The sequence below is a fragment of the Ranitomeya imitator genome, chromosome 3 (assembly GCF_032444005.1).
Source record: "Ranitomeya imitator isolate aRanImi1 chromosome 3, aRanImi1.pri, whole genome shotgun sequence".
Taxonomy (NCBI): Eukaryota; Metazoa; Chordata; class Amphibia; order Anura; family Dendrobatidae; genus Ranitomeya; species Ranitomeya imitator.
In genome coordinates, this window is record NC_091284.1 from 541,414,703 (window position 1) to 541,434,189 (window position 19,487).

The 19,487-nt window shown below is 44.5% G+C and overlaps 1 protein-coding gene across 1 annotated transcript in view; it reads left to right on the forward strand.

Annotated features, from left to right (window-relative positions):
- The window catches only part of NIPA1 (NIPA magnesium transporter 1), a 42,926-nt gene that overhangs the window by 10,347 nt on the left and 13,092 nt on the right, over positions 1-19,487 (forward strand). The window contains exons 2-3 of the mRNA XM_069757838.1: positions 15,230-15,277; positions 15,501-15,591. Coding sequence (XP_069613939.1) covers positions 15,230-15,277; positions 15,501-15,591 — 139 coding nt within the window. The remainder of the gene's footprint in view (positions 1-15,229; positions 15,278-15,500; positions 15,592-19,487) is intronic.

The following is a 19,487-nucleotide window of genomic DNA, read 5'->3' on the forward strand; positions in this document are numbered from 1 at the left end:
CCAAAGGATAGATAGCCCCCCACAAATATTGACTGTGAGAGGAGAGGGAAATAACATACGCAGATATGAAATCAGATTTTAGTATAGGAGGCCATACTAGCTAAAAAGAAAGAAAAGAACAGAGTACTATGTTGTCAGTACAAAAACACTAGAAAATATCCACCGCAGAAAATACGGATCACCACATCTGACTAAAGACATGGGGGTATATCTGCATCTCCAGAGAAATATCTAGGCTGCAAAAAATCCTTCACAGACTAAGCTGGACAAAACAAAAACATGAAAAATGCACAGAACTATAAAGTCTACTGCAGGTGGACAGAAAAAACCAAGCAGGACTTATCTTTGTAGAAAAGCACAGCAAACTGGAGGGACCAGCAGGGAAGTGAATCCTTCCAGAACAATGGACAACTGGCACTGACTAAAGGATCCTGCAAAGCTATACACCCCAGTCAGTTTTGCAATTAGTAGATACACCTGTCCACTCCTGCAGTCCAGGCACAACTGCATTACCCTCTACAACCACCGGAGGGAGCCAAAAAGCTAAATTCACAACAGTACCCCCCCCCCTTGAGGAGGGGTCACCGAACCCTCACCAGAGCCCCCAGGCCGATCAGGATGAGCCCGATGAAAGGCACGAACCAAATCAACGGCATGGACATCAGAGGCAGAAACCCAAGAATTATCCTCCTGGCCATAACCCTTCCACTTGACAAGGTACTGAAGCTTCCGCCTCGAAAAACGGGAATCCAAAATCTTCTCAACAACATATTCCAACTCCCCATCGACCAATACAGGGGCCGGAGGATCAACAGAGGGAACAATGGGCTCCACATATTTCCGCAACAAAGATCTATGGAAGACATTATGAATAGCAAAAGAGGCCGGAAGCGCCAGGCGAAAGGACACCGGATTAATAATCTCAGAAATCCTATAAGGACCAATAAATCGAGGCTTAAACTTAGGGGAAGAAACCTTCATAGGAAGATGACGGGAAGATAACCAAACCAGATCACCAACCCGAAGCCGGGAACCAACACACCGACGACGGTTAGCAAAACGCTGAGCCTCCTCCTGAGACAGCACCAAATTGTCCACCACATAAGCCCAAATCTGCTGCAACCTGTCGACCACAGAATCCACACCAGGAAGGTCAGAAGGCTCAACCTGCCCAGAAGAAAAACGAGGATGAAAACCAAAATTACAAAAAAAAGGTGAAACCAAAGTAGCCGAACTAGCCCGATTATTAAGGGCAAACTCGGCCAATGGCAAAAAAGCCACCCAATCATCCTGATCAGCAGACACAAAGCATCTCAAATAGGTCTCCAAGGTCTGATTAGTTCGCTCAGTCTGGCCATTTGTCTGAGGATGAAATGCAGAGGAAAAAGACAAATCAATGCCCAGCTTGGCACAAAAGGCCCGCCAAAACCTGGAAAAAAACTGGGAACCTCTGTCGAACACACTATTCTCCGGAATACCATGCAAACGCACCACATGCTGAAAAAACAATGGAACCAAATCAGAAGAAGAAGGCAATTTAGGCAAAGGTACCAAATGAACCATCTTAGAAAATCGGTCACAGACAACCCAGATAACCGACATTCTTTGGGAAACAGGAAGATCGGAAATAAAATCCATAGAAATATGCGTCCAAGGTCTCTCAGGGACCGGCAATGGCAAAAGCAACCCACTAGCGTGGGAACAGCAAGGCTTAGCCCGCGCACAAATCCCACAGGACTGCACAAAAGAACGCACATCCCATGACAAAGAAGGCCACCAAAAGGACCTACTAACCAAATCTCTGGTACCAAAAATCCCAGGATGGCCAGCCAACACAGAACAATGAACCTCAGAAATCACTTTACTGGTCCATCTATCAGGAACAAACAGTTTCCCCACAGGACAGCGGACAGGCTTATCAGCCTGAAATTCCTGAAGAACCCGTCGCAAATCAGGGGAGATGGCAGAAAGAATCACCCCTTCCTTCAAAATGCCGACCAGCTCAAGAACCCCAGGGGAATCAGGAAAAAAACTCCTAGAGAGGGCATCGGCCTTAACATTCTTAGTACCAGGAATGTACGAGACCACAAAATCAAAACGGGAGAAAAACGGGGACCATCGAGCCTGTCTAGGATTCAGCCGTTTGGCAGACTCGAGGTAAATCAGATTCTTATGATCTGTCAGGACTACAATACGGTGCTTGGCCCCCTCAAGCCAATGTCGCCACTCCTCAAATGCCCACTTCATAGCCAACAACTCCCGATTGCCGACATCATAATTGTGTTCCGCAGGCGAAAACTTCCGAGAAAAGAAGGCACATGGTTTCATCAATGAACCATCAGAATTCCTCTGAGACAAAACGGCCCCTGCCCCAATCTCAGACGCGTCAACCTCAACGTGAAATGGAAGAGAAACATCTGGCTGATGCAACACAGGGGCAGAAGTAAATCGGCGTTTAAGCTCCTGAAAGGCAGAAACAGCCGCGGAGGACCAATTCGTCACATCAGCGCCTTTCTTGGTCAAATCTGTTAGAGGTTTAACCACACTGGAGAAGTTGGCAATGAAACGACGATAAAAATTAGCAAAGCCCAAGAATTTCTGAAGGCTCTTCACAGATGTGGGCTGAATCCAATCATGAATGGCCTGAACCTTAACCGGATCCATTTCTATAGATGAGGGAGAAAAAATACCAAACAGGCTAAGGAAAAAAAAATGGCTCAAAAGCTTTCCGCCCTTCTTCTGAGATGCAATTAACTCATTGTTGGCCAGTTGTACTGTTATGATCTGGTGGCCTAGAAGCAGCATGAGACGGACTCTGGAGAAGGTGGAACCTGTACTGACCGCAAACCCTGAACTAGCAGTGCAACTAGAAGTAGCCGTGGGGGGTACCTAACACTCCCTAGACCCCTCGGCACAGCCTAAGATCTAACTACCCCTAAAGGCAGAAACAGGAAACCTATCTTGCCTCAGAGAAAATCCCCAAAGGATAGATAGCCCCCCACAAATATTGACTGTAGGAGGAGAGGGAAATAACATACGCAGATATGAAATCAGATTTTAGTATAGGAGGCCATACTAGCTAAAAAGAAAGAAAAGAACAGAGTACTATGCGGTGAGTACAAAAACACTAGAAAATATCCACCGCAGAAAATATGGATCACCACATCTGACTAAAGACATGGGGGGTATATCTGCATCTCCAGAGAAATATCTAGGCTGCAAAAAATCCTTCACAGACTAAGCTGGACAAAACAAAAACATGAAAAATGCACAGAACTATAAAGTCCACTGCAGGTGGACAGAAAAAAACAAGCAGGACTTATCTTTGTAGAAAAGCACAGCAAACTGGAGGGACCAGCAGGGAAGTGAATCCTTCCAGAACAATGGACAACTGGCACTGACTAAAGGATCCTGCAAAGCTATACACCCCAGTCAGTTTTGCAATTAGTAGATACACCTGTCCACTCCTGCAGTCCAAGCACAACTGCATTACCCTCTACAACCACCGGAGGGAGCCAAAAAGCTGAATTCACAACAGAGCAGCCTCCGATGCTAGTCCCACAGCCCCATAGGCTGGTCCCACAGTAGCATATAGATCACCGTAATCCCTGAGGCTGGTCCCGCAGAAACATATAGAGCAGCCCCTGAGGCTGGTCCCGCAGAAACGTATAGAGCAGCCCCTGAGGCTGGTCCCGCAGAAACGTATAGAGCAGCCCCTGAGGCTGATCCCGCAGTAACCTATATAGCAGCCCCGGAGGCTGATCCCGCAGAAACGTATAGAGCAGCCCCGGAGGCTGATCCCGCAGAAACGTATAGAGCACCCCGGAGGCTGATCCCGCAGTAACCTATAGAGCAGCCCCGGAGGCTGATCCCGCAGTAACGTATAGAGCAGCCCACTGGGGTTTCCATATATGCCACCTCCATCCCTGGCAGATTCTGCTGGTGTGATGAGAGGGCAGATGAGTTTGATTTCTACTCTATTACCTGAAATATTGCAAACGCTGCACGTTTCACCTTCTGGGGCACATCTGAAAAAGCTCTAAATGGGATTCTCCTTTTACAACTGCAGGCCTATAGTCTCTTAGGAAAATCAGTGGTGTATAATTCTTCTGTTATTCGTCCTAGTAATGTATGAATAAGTTACCGTTCTACTTGTCCCTACGGTTTGCTAGTATTGCCAGTGTCAAGACTGCCAGACTGTGTAGGAGCAAGAAGAATGGTAAGGGTACGTGTCCACGTTCAGGATGGCCGGTGGTTTTGACGGAGTGGTGAACTCGCTCCGCCCAAAGCTCCACCCCCTTCTGGAGACGCGATGATGCCGTAGGTGTTCATTACACACATCCGGTATCATCGCACCCCACACATAGGGCCCTGTGTTATACGGACATGCTGCGATATAAAAAGACGCGCCGCATGTCCGGAATCGCAAGGCCGCCGGATGCGTGTTACCACGCATAGTGGAGACAGGATTTCATGAAATCCCCTCCACTATGCTGTAACATCTGGACGCTGCGTGTTTGACGCTGCGTCTCTATGCAGCGTCAAACACGCAGCGTTTCCTGAACGTGGAAACATACCCTTACATCCAGTCACCAGTTTATACATACATTTACAGAAGAGATTACTGAGTAGTGAGAAATGCCAGGATTAAAGGGAACCTATCAAGTCCTCCGTGCTACCAAAACAATTGCTGTGGAGTGAGTAAGCCAAACCTCTGACTCCTCAAATTCCCTATCTCTGACCCCACAGCCCTGCCTCACTACTGAGCTGCTTGTACATAAAGTGCAGCACAGATTCGTCTCAACTAAAAGGCTAAATCAGTGGTGGTGAACCCAGGCCTTCGAGACGCCGTTCCTTTCTTCCCATGTTCAAATGTATTTGCGTCTTTTATTTGTTTTGAGTGAATACATTTATACAGTGCAGCTTTGAGAACAGGGCAGAGTAGCTCCTGTCAACCCTGGGTCTGACATGCAGCAGTGTGATTACGTCATCACGCTACTAACCTCATCACACTGCTGCCTGCGACGGGGCCGCAGAAGAGCAGAGACAGTGGGGCCACTGGTAAGAACCCCATGAGGTGCTGAATATTAAATGTATCATGGGGGGTGGGGTCAATTGTGAAAGGGGGCTCAGTTTTGCTAGAGACAGTGTGTGGGGATAGGGCGTCCTTTATTCAGGTGGGCAGTGGGTGTGTATATTTTGAAGAGGAGCAGTGTGTATGTATGTGTGTATTTTGCAGAGGGGCAGTGTGTGTATGTCTGTGTAGTCTAAGGCTGGGTTCCCATTGCGTTATGGGACCGCGTTAAACGGACAGCGTTGCACGGCTAAATTAACGCCGTGCAACGCGGCCGTTAACGCGCCCATTCACGCTAATGGGAACGCGCTACACTAGCGCGTGCCATGTTCGGCACGCGCTAGCGACGCGCCGGAGATTCCTGGCGCGCCGTTCCCTGCTCTCGCAGATCGGGGATCTGCGAGAGCGGGGACGTTACCGCGACCCCGAACGCGGCCCCATAAAAAACATTGCGTTAGCGCAATCCGCTAGCGCTAAACGGATTGCACTAACGCAATGTGACCCTAGCCTTAGAGCTTTACAGATTGAAACGTGTAGACCTGTGTTCTTTTATCTTCCCCCACCTCCCCTCCCATGTCTATCTCCCCTCTCCCCCATTTTTGTTTGGCATGTTTTATGATTTTTTTTTTTTTTTCATTAAAAGTCATGTTTTAACTTTACATATTTAAAGGGAACCTGTCACCAGCAATAACGCTTTTAACCTGCAGATATGGGGTTAATCTGCAGGTTAACACTCTTTATTCTCCTCGCCAGCATTCGGTATTCAGTCATGGGGGCAGGGCGGTGCCGATTCAGTCACGATCTGAGTATATAGACCGGCCGCTGTAACTGCACCCCCCGACCCTGACTAACAGATGGCCACAATACAGAGGCAGTGTATGTACCGTATTTTCCGGCGTATAAGACGACTGGGCGTATAAGACGACCCCCAGCTTTTCCAGTTAATATATAAAATCTTCTCAAAAGTCGGGGGTTGTCTTATATGCTGGGTGTCGTCTTATAGGGTGGGTGCAGAGCAATGTGCGGTCGACGTATATAGTGGGGGGGGAGTGGTCCCGATGACGAGGTGAGGGAGTGCCTCACCAGGAAGGTGTAAGTGAAGCATACTGTCAGCATCTGGGATGCCAGGGGTATGCAAAAAAGAGAGAGAGCAGCGCTGTGCCTAGAAAAACACTCCTCTTTCACTCATCTGGCTCACCCTTGTATCCTATTATATCCTTCTTCCTCTGCTTCACTTACACCTTCCCGGTGAGGTGCACCCTCACCTCATCATTGGGACCGCTCCCCCCACAATATGCGACGACCGCAGATTACTCCGCAACTGCCCTATAAGACGACCCCCGACTTTTGAGAGAATTTTCAGGGGTTAAAAAGTAGTCTTATACGCCAGAAAATACAGTATGTATGTATATTTTGCAGAAGGGCAGTGTGTGTATGTATACTTTGCAGAAGGGCAGTGTGTGTGTGTGTGTGTGTATGTATATGTTTTGCAGAAGGGCAGTGTGTGTGTGTGTGTGTGTGTGTGTATATTTTGCAGAGGGGCTGTGTGTGATTTTTTTTCAAAGTCTCCTGGATCAGGAGCACTGTAGAACAGACATTTACAGGATAGTTCATCATTACGCAAATTCTTATGAAAACATTTACAGCACATCCTGCAGTGCACTACTGTACCCAATTTAGTATATATTTTAGCAGTCGAAGTTGGTCTGTTTTATACCGACTCCACCAAAATGGACTCCGAGTCCAAAGCCCAGCTCAAAACCACCAGCAGTTGTCTACATAGCTAAACACCCTCCCTAACAGTCCTTTTATTACTTTACAGACATAAACAGATGTTAAGAAAAAATATTTCTAAAGTTCGTTTATGATATGTAAATGAGGGCTTTGACTCGTCGATGGGGTGTTGGTGTCCCCAGACTAGTCGGCCCACTTAGATGTTATCACGCCCCGGTGGGTGTGATAACATGGCTTACAAGCTCCGGTTTCATCACCAGCGCTATACATACCTCACACATGCACTCGGCGACTTTCCCTCACTGCATTGATCCTCTGAAGCTGGGTGTACATGTCCTGGCTTCAGAGAGGCGCAATGTGTATGGTTGGAAGCCTTCACAGACCGATAAGGCTACTTTCACACATCAGTTTTGTGCCGTCAGGCACAATCCGCTGAATTTTCTTTCTTTCTTTCTTTCTTTCTTTCTTTCTTTCTTTCTTTCTTTTTCTTTCTTTTTCTTTCTTTCTTTCTTTCTTTCTCTCTTTTTCTTTCTTTTTCTTTCTTTCTTTCTTTCTTTCTTTCTCTCTCCTTCTTTCTTTCTTTCTCCTTTCTTTTTTTCTTTCTCCTTCTTTCTTTTTTTCTTTCTCCTTCTTTCTTTTTTTCTTTCTCCTTCTTTCTTTTTTTCTTTCTCCTTCTTTCTTCTTTTCTTTCTCCTTCTTTCTTTTTTTCTTTCTCCTTCTTTCTTTTTTTCTTTCTCCTTCTTTCTTTCTTTTTCTTTTCTCTCTCTCTCTCGCAAAAAAGCGGATCCGTTGCATCAGTTTTTCACAATTTACTACGGATCTTTTTTTTTTTTTTTTTTTCAAAATTCGCCGGATTCAGCCTGACGGCCAAAAACTGATGTGTGAAAGTAGTCTGAGGATTGTAATGCACAGACTGACTGCCGGTCTCCCAACATAAATTACAGCATTAAGCCTCTTTCACAGGTCAGTGTAAAAGGGTACTGTGTTTTGCATCAGTGTATGCTCCATGTGTCAGTTTTTGCCATCAGTGTGTTATCCGTGTGTCTTTTTTTTTTTTTCCCCCACAGTGTGTCCGTTTTTACCATCGGTGTATGGTCTGTGTCCATTTTTACTATCAGTGTATGGTCCGTGTGGCCGTTTTTACCATCAGTGTGTCATCCATGTTTGTTCCATGTGTCCATTTTTACCATCAGTACATCTGTTTTTACCATTAGTGTGTCATCAGTGTAGGGTCCATGTGTCTGTTTTTACCATCAGTGTGTCATCCGTGTACGGTCAGTGTGTCCATTTTTATCATTAGTGTGTCATTAGTGTAGGGTCCGTGTGTCCGTTTTTACCATCTGTGTGTCATCAGTGTAGGGTCCTTGTGTCTGTTTTTACCATCAGTGTATTGTCCGTGTGTCCATTTTTACCGTTAATGTGTCATCAGTGTATGGTCCGTGTGTCTGTTTTTACCATCAATGTATTGTCCGTGTGTCTGTTTTTACCATCAGTGTGTCATCAGTGTCTTGCATGGATGGATACATGAATAAAGAAATGTCACAGCTTCTCCTATACTTTGCAATGTTAAATATGGGAATCCTCACAATATTGTAGTCCAGTGGGGCTATCATAATCTAATATATAAAGCTGAGTGTGTGTGTATGTATGTCCGGGATTGGCATCTGCACCATCGCAGCTACAGCCACAAAATTTTGCACAGTCACACGTCTGGACCCCGAGAGCGTCATAGGCTATGTTGTGAGGCGAAATTTTAACCCCGCGCGTTCCAATTCACCAATTTTGCCCCTATCTACACAATGGGGAAAAGTGAAAGGAAAAGTGTTGGAGGCAAATTGACAGCTGCCAGTTGTGAACAAGGGGGACTTAAAGAATGAGAGCGATGGCGCCAAAGAGTATATACCGTACAGTTGCTAAGGTGGTGCCCCGACATGGGATACTCACCACACACGGGGATATGAACACACACAAAATGCGCCACACACTACCACGTGCTTGAACACATATACCACCCTCAGCACACATTTCACCACACATACACCAACCTCGCCACATAAAAGTCGAAACACAAAAGTCGCCGCTCAAAACTCGCCACGCGCAAAACTCGCCACATGCAAAAACTAGGCTCACGCAAAACTCACCACACGCAAAACTCACCTCATGGAAAACTCGCCACATGCAAAAAACTAGGCTCACGCAAAACTCACCTCATGGAAAACTCGCCACATGCAAAAACTAGGCTCACGCAAAACTCACCACACGCAAAACTCACCTCATGAAAAAAGCATTTCAAGGTCCTGGAGTGGCGTAGCCAGTCTCCAGATCTCAACCCTATAGAAAACCTTTGGAGGGAGTTGAAAGTCCGTGTTGCCAAGCGAAAAGCCAAAAACATCACTGCTCTAGAGGAGATCTGCATGGAGGAATGAGCCAACATACCAACAACAGTGTGTGGCAACCTTGTGAAGACTTACAGAAAACGTTTGACCTCTGTCATTGCCAACAAAGGATATATTACAAAGTATTGAGATGAAATTTTGTTTCTGACCAAATACTTATTTTCCACCATAATATGCAAATAAAATGTTAAAAAAACAGACAATGTGATTTTCTGGATTTTTTTTTCTCAGTTTGTCTCCCATAGTTGAGGTCTACCTATGATGTAAATTACAGACGCCTCTCCTCTTTTTAAGTGGTGGAACTTGCACTATTGCTGACTGACTAAATACTTTTTTGCCCCACTGTAGGTATATACTATATATAGAAGGAGATGACATACAGGTATATACTATATATAGGAGGAGATGACATACAGGTATATACAGGGGAGATGACATACAGGTATATACTATATATAGGAGGAGATGACATACAGGTGTATACTATATATAAGGGAGATGACAAACATGTATATACTGAGGTGAAAATGAGAGGTGTGAGGTGAAAATGAAAAGGTGTGAGTGCAAAATGAGAGGAGTGAGGGAAAATAGTGGATTGATCGGAAAATGACAGATGTGAGGTCGAAATGACAAGTGTGAGGGAGAAAATGAGAGGTGTGAGGGAGAAAATGAAAGATGTGATTGGGAAAATGAGAGGCGTGATGGAAAATAAGAAAAGTGAGGTGCTATAACTAACCACAGATATTTACTATGCCCAGGCAACGCCGGGCTCTTCAGCTAGTATAGTATATAAGCTATCAAGTGCGGCCACAGTGAGATCAGTATTTGATATCACTCTGCCATCTCTTTTTCAGTACATCATGATATTATTTTGTTAGTCCTTAACTTAATCATTATAGCATTTTTGTACCATCGCTCTCTGAATTTGTGTTGTACTTGAATGTGGACCTTTTTTTATCTGTGTTTTTTGCATGGTCATTGCTCAACAAGCCTTCTCTGCACATATCTTTCAGATGCACTAGTCACTTTGTGACACTGATTATACCACAGGGCTTTTCATTATACATTTATTATAATGACTTTTGTTACTATTTTCATAACACATTGCGTTGTACTAACTGACTATTATTTTTATCTGTGTGTGTGCTTGTCCCTGTTCTCTATCATTTCCAATTTTGGCCACAAAATTATGCAATCTATGACCATGTCTTATCTTTTAAGGGAATCTGTCACCCCATTTTTCGCATATAAGCTAAGGCCACCGCCATCAGGGGCTTATCTACAGCATGCTGTAATGCTGTAGATAAGCCCCCGATGTAACCTGAAAGATGAGAAAAACAAGTTATATCATACTCACCAAGGGGCGATCCCGGTGCGGTGCGGTCCAGTCCGATGGGCGTCGTGGTCCGTGTCCGGCGCCTCCCATCTTCATATGATGACGTCCTCTTTGCTTCCTGTCGCGGCTCCTGCGCAGGCGTACTTTGTCAGCCCTGTTGAGGGCAGAACAAAGTACTGCAGTGCACAGGCGCCGGGAAAGGTCAGAGAGGCCCAGCGCCTGCGCACTGCAGTACTTTGCTCTGCCCTCAACAGGGCAGACAAAGTACGCGTGCACAGGAGCCACGACAGGAAGCAAAGAAGAGGACGTCATCGTAAAAAGATGGGAGGCGCCAGACCCGGACCGCAACGCCCATCGGACTGGACCGCATCGGGACCGCCCCTGGGTGAGTATAATCTAACTTGTTTTTCTTACCTTTCAGGTTACATCAGGGGCTTATCTACAGCATTACAGAATGCTGTAGATTAGCCCCTAATGGCGGTGGCATTAGCTTATAGGCGAAAAATGGGGTGACAGATTCCCTTTAATAATATGTGTAAATACTTTGTATTCAATTTTTAATTGATCGCTTAAATACTATAACATTACAGACCCACTGGACTGCAACATTGTGCGAATTCTCTTTCCCTTGTTACTTCTGTTTTTAATATTTTTTAATATAGGGAAGCATCGCGCAGGGAGGGGGCTTCCTGCGTGCTTCCCTGAGACCCTCAGAGCAACGCGATGTGATCGCGTTGCTCCGAGGGTCTCCCACCTCCTCCTCCCTGCAGGCCCGGATCCAAAATGGCCGCGGGGGGCCTTCCAGGTCCTGCAGGGAGGTGGCTTTGAAGCGCCTTCTCACAGCAAGTGCCGGGAAGCCTCCGTGCAGTGCCTGTCAGATCACTGACAGATCAGCGATCTGTCACTATAATGTAATGTCCCCCCAGGGGCAATGTAAAAAAAGTTAAAAAAAATATTCACGTGTAAAAAAATAACAATAAAAATAAATAAAATAAATAAAAATTCCTAAATAAAGAAGAAAAAATATTGTTCCAATAAATACATTTCTTTATCTAAATAAATAAATAAAAAAAACTATAAAAGTACACATATTTAGTATAGCCGCGTCCGTAACGACCCGACCTATAAAACTGTCCCACTAGTTAACCCCTTCAGTGAACACCGTAAAAAAATAGAGGCAAAAAACGACACTTTATTATATCGCCAAACAAAAAGTGGAATAACATGCGATCAAAAAGACGGATATAAATAACCATGGTACCGCTGAAAACGTTATCTTGTCCCACAAAAAACGAGCCGCCATATAGCGTCATCAACGAAAAATAAAAAATTTATAGTCCTCAGAGTAAAGCGATGCAAAAATTATTTTTTATATAAAATAGTTTTTACGTATAAAAGCGCCAAAACATAAAAAAAGATATAAATGAGGTATCCCTGTAATCGTTCTGACCCGAAGAATAAAACTGCTTTATCAATTTTACCAAACGTGGTACGGTATAAGCGCACCCCCAAAAGAAATTCATGAATAGCTGGTTTTTGTTCATTCTACCTAAAAAAAAAAAAAAAAAAAAAAAAAAAAAAATTGGAATAAAAAGCGATCAAAAATGTCATGTGCCCGAAAATGGTACCATTAAAATGTCAACTCGTCCCGCAAAAAACAAGACCTCACATGACTCTGTGGACCAAAATATGGAAAAGTTATAGCTCTCAAAATGTGGAGACACAAAAAATTTTTTTGCAGTCAAAGGCGTTTTTTTAGTTTGTGACGGCTGCCAATCATAAAAATCTGCTAAACCGCTATAAAAGCAAATCAGACCCCCCTTCATCACCCCCTTAGTTAGGGAAAAATAATAAAATTTTAATAATGTATTTCCATTTTCCCGTTGGGGTTGGGGCTAAAGTTGGGGTTGGGGCTAAAGTTGGGGTTGGGGCTAAAGTTGGGGTTGGGGCTAAAGTTGGGGTTGGGGCTAAAGTTGGGGTTGGGGCTAAAGCTAGGGTTGGGGCTAAAACTACGGTTTCGATTACATTTACGGTTGGGATTAGGGTTAAGGGTGTGGTTAGGGTTATGGTTGGGATTAGGGTTAAGGGTGTGTTTGGGTTAGGGTTTCAGTTAGAATTTGGGGGTTTCCACTGTTTAGGCACATCAGGGGCTCTCCAAACGCGACATGGAATCCGATCTAAATTCCAGCCAATTCTGCGTTGAAAATGTAACCGTGCTTCTTCACTTCCGATCTCTCCCGTGCGCCCAAACAGGGGTTTACCCCACCATATGGGGTATCAGCGTACTCAAGACAAATTGGACAACAGCTTTTGGGGTCCAATTTCTCCTGCTACCCTTGGGAAAATACCAAAACGGGGGCTAAAAAATTATTTTTGTGGAAAAAAAAAAAGATTTTTTATTTTCACGGCTCTGCGTTATAAACTGTAGTGAAACACTTGGAGGTTCAAAGTTTTCACAACACATCTAGATAAGTTCCTTAGGGGTCTTCTTTTCAAAATGGTGTCACTGGTGGGGGGTTTCAATGTTTAGGCACATTAGGGGCTCTCCAAATGCAACATGGTGTCCTATCTCAATTCCAGTCAATTTTGCATTGAAAAGTCAAATGGCGCTCCTTCCCTTCCGAGCTCTCCCGTGTGCCCAAACAGTGGTTTACCCCCACATATGGGGTATCAGCGTACTCGGGACAAATTTTACAACAACTTTTGGGGTCCAGTTTCTTCTGTTACCCTTGGGAAAATAAAAAATTGGGGGCGAAAAGATCATTTTTGTGAAAAAATATGATTTTTTATTTTACGGCTTTACATTATAAACGTCTGTGAAGCACTTGGTTTGTCAAAGTGCTCACCACACATCTAGATAAGTTCCTTAGGGGGTCTACTTTCCAAAATGGTGTCACTTGTGGGGGGTTTCAATGTTTAGGCACATCAGGGGCTCTCCAAACGCGACATGGCGTCCCATCTCAATTCCAGTCAATTTTGCATTGAAAAGTCAAACGGCGCTCCTTCCCTTCCAAGCTCTGTCATGCGCCCAAACAGTGGTTTACCCCCACATATGGGGTATAGCGTACTCCGGACAAATTTTACAACAACTTTTGGGGTCCAATTTCTCCTGTTATGAGAAAACAATGTCAGAATCATCAGGATCCGTTGAAGCGTTCCAGAGTTATAACCTCATAAAGGGACAGTGGTCAGAATTGTAAAAATTGGCCCAGTCATTAACGTTCAAACCAACCTTGGGGGTTAAGGGGTTAAACGGAACCGGTCACCAGGTTTGGCCGATACAAGTTACGGCCACCGCCTTTCAGGGCTGATGTAGAGCATTCTATAGTGCTCTATATCTGCCCCCAACTCGACCTGTAAGAGAAGATAAATAACTTTTATTATACTCACCTGTGGGGCGGTCCGGTCCGAGGGGTGTCGCTCTTTTTGGTTTAGCGCCTCCCATCTTCTTGCGATGCCGTCCTCCTTCTTGGTTCGTGTGGATGACGCGTCCTACATCATCCACACAGTCTGCTCGGCTGACAGTCTCTGTCCTTTCCTGGCGCCTGCGCACTGCAGTACTTTACTCTGCCCTCAACAGGCAGATAAGTACGCCTGCGCAGGAGCGCGATGCTGAGCAGACTGTGTGGATGATGCAGAGACGCGTCATCCATATGAAGAAAGAAGGACGGCATCGCAAGAAGATGGGAGGCGCCGGACCAAGAAGAGCAACACCCCTCGGACCGGACCGCCCGCAGGTGAGTATAATATGGTATTTTTCTTCTCTTCCTAGTCTGGTTGGGAGCAGATATACAGCACTATAGAATGCTCTATATAAGCCCTGAAAGGCATTGGCCGTAACTTGTATCGGCCAAACCAGGTGACAGGTTCCCTTTAACATTTGGATGGATGTGTACAACAACCATTTATTTACTTAGTCTGTGTTCAATGTGAAATATAGACAGCACTCGGATCCATGTATTGTATGTTTTTTTCACAGATCCATAGACTTGTATTATTACTTGTCATCCGAGATACCTGAGAACAACGGACATTTCTTTGTAGGTTTTGCATGGACACACAGTCCATAAAAAAGACGTGAATAGCACCATAGATTTATTATGGGTACAAGTTCTATCCATGAAACAAAATGGATACGACATGGACGTCTGAATGCAGCCTTATAGGCATATATGAGGCTATAAGTTTGTGTCAGGAGACCCGCGGTCTGTACATTGCGACCTGTATATGCTTCTGTCTGAACGTTGTCTTAGGTTGGTGTTACATGGTGACTTTGGCCACTACACAGATCATGCTCCAAATATCACAGTTTGCTGCTGATACATAATACAAGTGAATGGGGTCACGTTTCAATGGCCTCTACACAGTGAGCTGTACGGTGCCAGCTCCGTTCATTCTTTACATCCAGCCCATGCAGGGAGTTGGACCTCCATCACTGGTGTCGATGACCCATCATATCACTATCATCAGACCGGATGACCCCTATGACGGCCTGAGCGTGGGTTCTGAAAGTGGTGTGAACAGGCTGCTACTCAAATGTCCTTACACCCTGAGTCGCAATAATGATGGTATTTCCTTATTTGTAAGAAATGTTAATAAATATACTTGAACCATTATTTAGAAGTATTCTCCATTATAACAGCTGTATCTGTGCTTGTTTCTTAGTATATTTCTCATTCTTTATTGAAGGTGTGTCTTACCTTACAGACCTGATATGGTGGATAGGCACAATTACCAGTAAGTCACCAATTACAATTGCTGGATTTTCTTATTTTGTCAGGATTTTTTTCACTTACTGTCAATGAAGAGACTAATCTAGTAGATTCATGTGATGAAACATACTTTATTGATATGCTAAATTAAAAAATAAATTCAGCCTATTGGAGAAAAATATATTTTGGTTATGTATAACAGGGCAGCTGTTTGTGTGTTTCATAACTTTATATTGACTTTTTTCTAGTGGCTTTGGGGCAGATTGGAAATTTTCTTGCATATACTGCTGCTCCAGCTGTGCTAGTGACGCCATTGGGTGCTTTGGGAATTCCTTTTGGGTAAGTCCATGTTGGATATCTTTCTAGAGAATCGGGAACATTAAATAGTACACGGTCTGCATTTTGATGTTAGGAGTCCAGAACAATCTATAAAAAGTGAATTTATCACAGAATTAATCTGCATATGTATTCCATTTGCCTATTAAAGCTTACCTCCAGCAATCCATTTTATCTCACCTTAGGCCCTTTTTAGACGTCTGTTTTTTGTGTCCGTACACGTTCTATTTTTTAAGGACCACAAATACAGACACGCACACCCATTGTATTCAATGGTGGAGCACACATATCAGGTTTTTCACAAGGACAGTGCTTCAGTGTGGAAAATCTGCAGACATGTTCTTTTTTTTTTTATCAGCAGCACAGATAAAATGCATGCCACACATGCATGACATCAGCGTGACATGTACCGACGCTGGGAAAGAAGCGGTACAGTTTGTGCTTTTCCCAGGTGCCAGCTGCTAGAGGCAGCTCTCATCATTGTCCCATGGTCTCCCCGTGATCAGCGCGACCAGGTGACAATGATGGGAGGGGTTTTCAGCACCCGCTGTGTCACTCCTGTGTAAAATTAAAAATTAAAAAATAATGGCTTGTAGAAAGCCCCTGGCTTGGGGCTGATGTTAATAATCTGGGAACAGAAACATTATTCCAAAAGGTTCCCAGACTATTAATAACAGCTCACAACTGTTTGCTTAGCCCTTACTGGTGAATTTACGGGGGTCCCCAGAGAAAAAATGTTGTAGGGTCCCCCTATAAATTCAAACCAGCAAAGACTAAACAGCTGTGGGTTGATATTAATAATCTGGGATGGGGCCAGAGATATTGCCCCTCCCACCTTTCTCCCCCTTCACCCAGGCTTCCAACATCAGCCTTCCATGAGATGCGCCAAATCTGGCGCTTAGCCTTACTCTTGCCACTTGCCCTGGTGCAGGGGCAAGTGGGGTAATAGGGTTAGGGTTGCTGTCAGCTTTGTATTGGCATCAGACATCAAGCCCAGGGGTTAGTAATGGAGAGACGTCTATAAGACGCCTCTATTATTAACCCCAAAGTAATTTTAGAAACACAGCAAGAATAAAATCCTATATTTGAAATAAAAATCAACACTCTCTTTTACACATTTATTTAAAAATAAAAAACAAAATAATACTCGCCTTCATTGTTGCTTTGATCTCGGGAAGACCAAGCGACAATGATGAGAGCTGCCTTCAGCAGCCTTTGCATGGGATCAGCGTGAACTGTACTGCTTTTCCCAGGCGCCGATATGTGTCACGCAGACGGCACACAGGTATGAAACATGGTCAGCAAACTGAGACCCGTGTGTCACATATGTACATATGGATTGCACACCAACACGGACCTCCCGGACATGTGAAGGAGACTTTAGTCTGTACATTCCTAATTTGGAATTAAAAAAAATGTTCTATGTTGTTGACAAGCTCCACTTTTTTACAGGCTGGGTACTGTCATTTAATTTTTTCGTTAAAGTAGGCCAAGACTTTAATTACTGCAGACCTTTATTTATTTAGATTTTTTGCTGAACAAAAGAGCTAAAATATTTTGAATTTCTAACAAAGTAATATCAAGCTGTGTGTCTATAGAGTGATCTTTAGAGCTAATTAAGTCCTGTAATCATAGTGACACTGATAAATGACACTGATAAATGACACACTCATTTATGTAGTTTCTCTCTAAAGGTTGATTGAGGTGAGGGAAGTAATGAGTGAGAAGGATTGTAAACAGAGAGACCTATAACCAGGCTGCAGTTGTCCCCCAAAAATATATGAACTCTTAGCTCGCAGAGTGTTCCTGGCTGCAACTTATCTCCAGGGAAAACAAAATTTTCTCTTTTAGAACGTAAACATGTTAGATTATTATTATTATAGCTCCATTTATTCCATGGTGCTTTACATGTGAAAAGGGGTGTACATAATGAAAACAAGTTCTTGAGCAAAACGAGTTGCCGACTGGTATAAGAGGAGGGAGACTCTGCCTGTGAGGGCTCACAATCTATAAGGGATGGGTGTGGATACAGTAGGTGATAGCAGAGCTGGTCGTGCAGCGGTTTAGTGGAACACGGGTTACTGCAGATTGTAGACTTGTCAGGAGAGTTAGGTCTTCAGGATCCTTTTGAAGGTTTCCACGGTAGGCGACAGTTTGATATTTTGGGATGCAGAGTTCCAGAGTAGGGGGATGCGTGGTGAAGTATTACAGTTGTAGGAAAATGAGATAAGAGGGGAGAAGGGGATCTTGTGAGGATCAGAGGTTGCGTGCAGGTAAGTACCAGGAGGCTAGGCCAGTGATGTATGGAGGAGACAGGTTGTAGATGGCTTTGTATGCCAAGGTTAGGGTTTTGAACTGGAGACTCTGGGCAATGGGGAGCCAGTGAAGGTATTGACAGAGGGAAGAGGGGGGGGGACAGTCAGCAGCGGAGTTTAGGATAGATTGGAGGGGTGTGAAAGTGTTAAAGGGGAGGCCAAAGAGCAGCAGGTTGCAGTAGTCGAGGCAGGAGATAAGGACCTGCACTAGCATTTTAGCAGAATCTTGGTTAAGAAATGTGTGGATCTGGGAGATATTTTTGAGTTGCAGTCAGCAGGAAATGGAAATGGCTTGGATGTGTGGTTTGAAGGAGAGATTGAAGATAAGGGTTACCCCTAGGTAGCGAGCTTGCGGGACTAGGGAGAGTGGGCAGCCATTGACTTTGATGGATAGGTCGGTTGGGGAGGTTAAGTGAGATGGTGGAAAGATGATGAATTCTGTATTATCCATGTTAAGTTTTAGAAATCTAGCAGAGAAGAAAGATGAAATAGCTGAGAGACATTGTTGCATTCTGGTTAGTAGGGAGGTGATATTGGGTCCAAAAAGGTTGATTTGTTTGTCATCAGCATAGAGGTGATATTAAAAACCATGGGATTCTATGAGCTGTGCTAGGCTAGGCTGAAGGTGTAGATGGAGAAGAGCATGGGTCCTAGAATTGTAACTTGAGGGACACCGACAGATAGGGGGCGAGGTGAGGAGGTGGTTTGTGAGTGGGAGATGCTCAATGTCCAGTCTGTTAGGTATGACAAGAAATCTGTAGTAAGAGGGAATGGTCCACTGTGTTGAAGGCAGATGTCAGGTCCAGGAGAAGGAGGACAGAGTAGTGTCGCTTGGATTTGGCAGTTAGTAGCTCATTGGTGATTTTGGTCAGGACCGTTTCAGTGGAATGGTGCGGTCGGAAGCCCGATTGTAAGCAATCAAAGAGGGAACAGGAGGAGAGGTGGGTGGACAGTTAAAAATGGACGTCTTATTCCAGTAGTTTTCAGGCATAGGGGAGAAGTGATATGGGGTGACAACTGGAGAGAGAGTATGGGTTAAGGGAGAGCTTTTTGAGGATGGGTGTGATTGCGGCATGTTTGAAGCATGTGGAAAAGACACTAGTTGTTAGTGACAGATTGAAGAGATGAGTTAGGGTTGGGATGAAGACTGTGGTGAGGTTTGGGATGTGGTTGGACGTGATTGGGTCAAGCTCACAGGTGGTGAGATGTGATTGGGAGAGGAGGCAACCTTCCTCTCTGCCATAATGGCAGAGAAGCTGGTTTTGGAGGAGGGTTGAGTAGTTAGGAGGGGCTGTGGGGATTTTAGGCAAAAGCTTTGTCTGATGTTGTTAAAGTCTTCATCTGAAATCAGAGGAGAGGGAGGGGATGCTGGGGAACAGAGAAGAGAATTGAAAGTGTTGAATACCTGTTTAGTTAGGTTTAACACAGGGAGGATGAGAGATGAGAAGTATGTTTGTCTTGCTGCAGTGAGTGTGGACTTTAAAGTAGCGAGGGACTGTTTAAATGTGATGAAGTACTCATTGGAATGGGACATTTTCCATCTCCACTCAGCAACGCTGAAATCCCGCCTCCGTTCTTTAATCA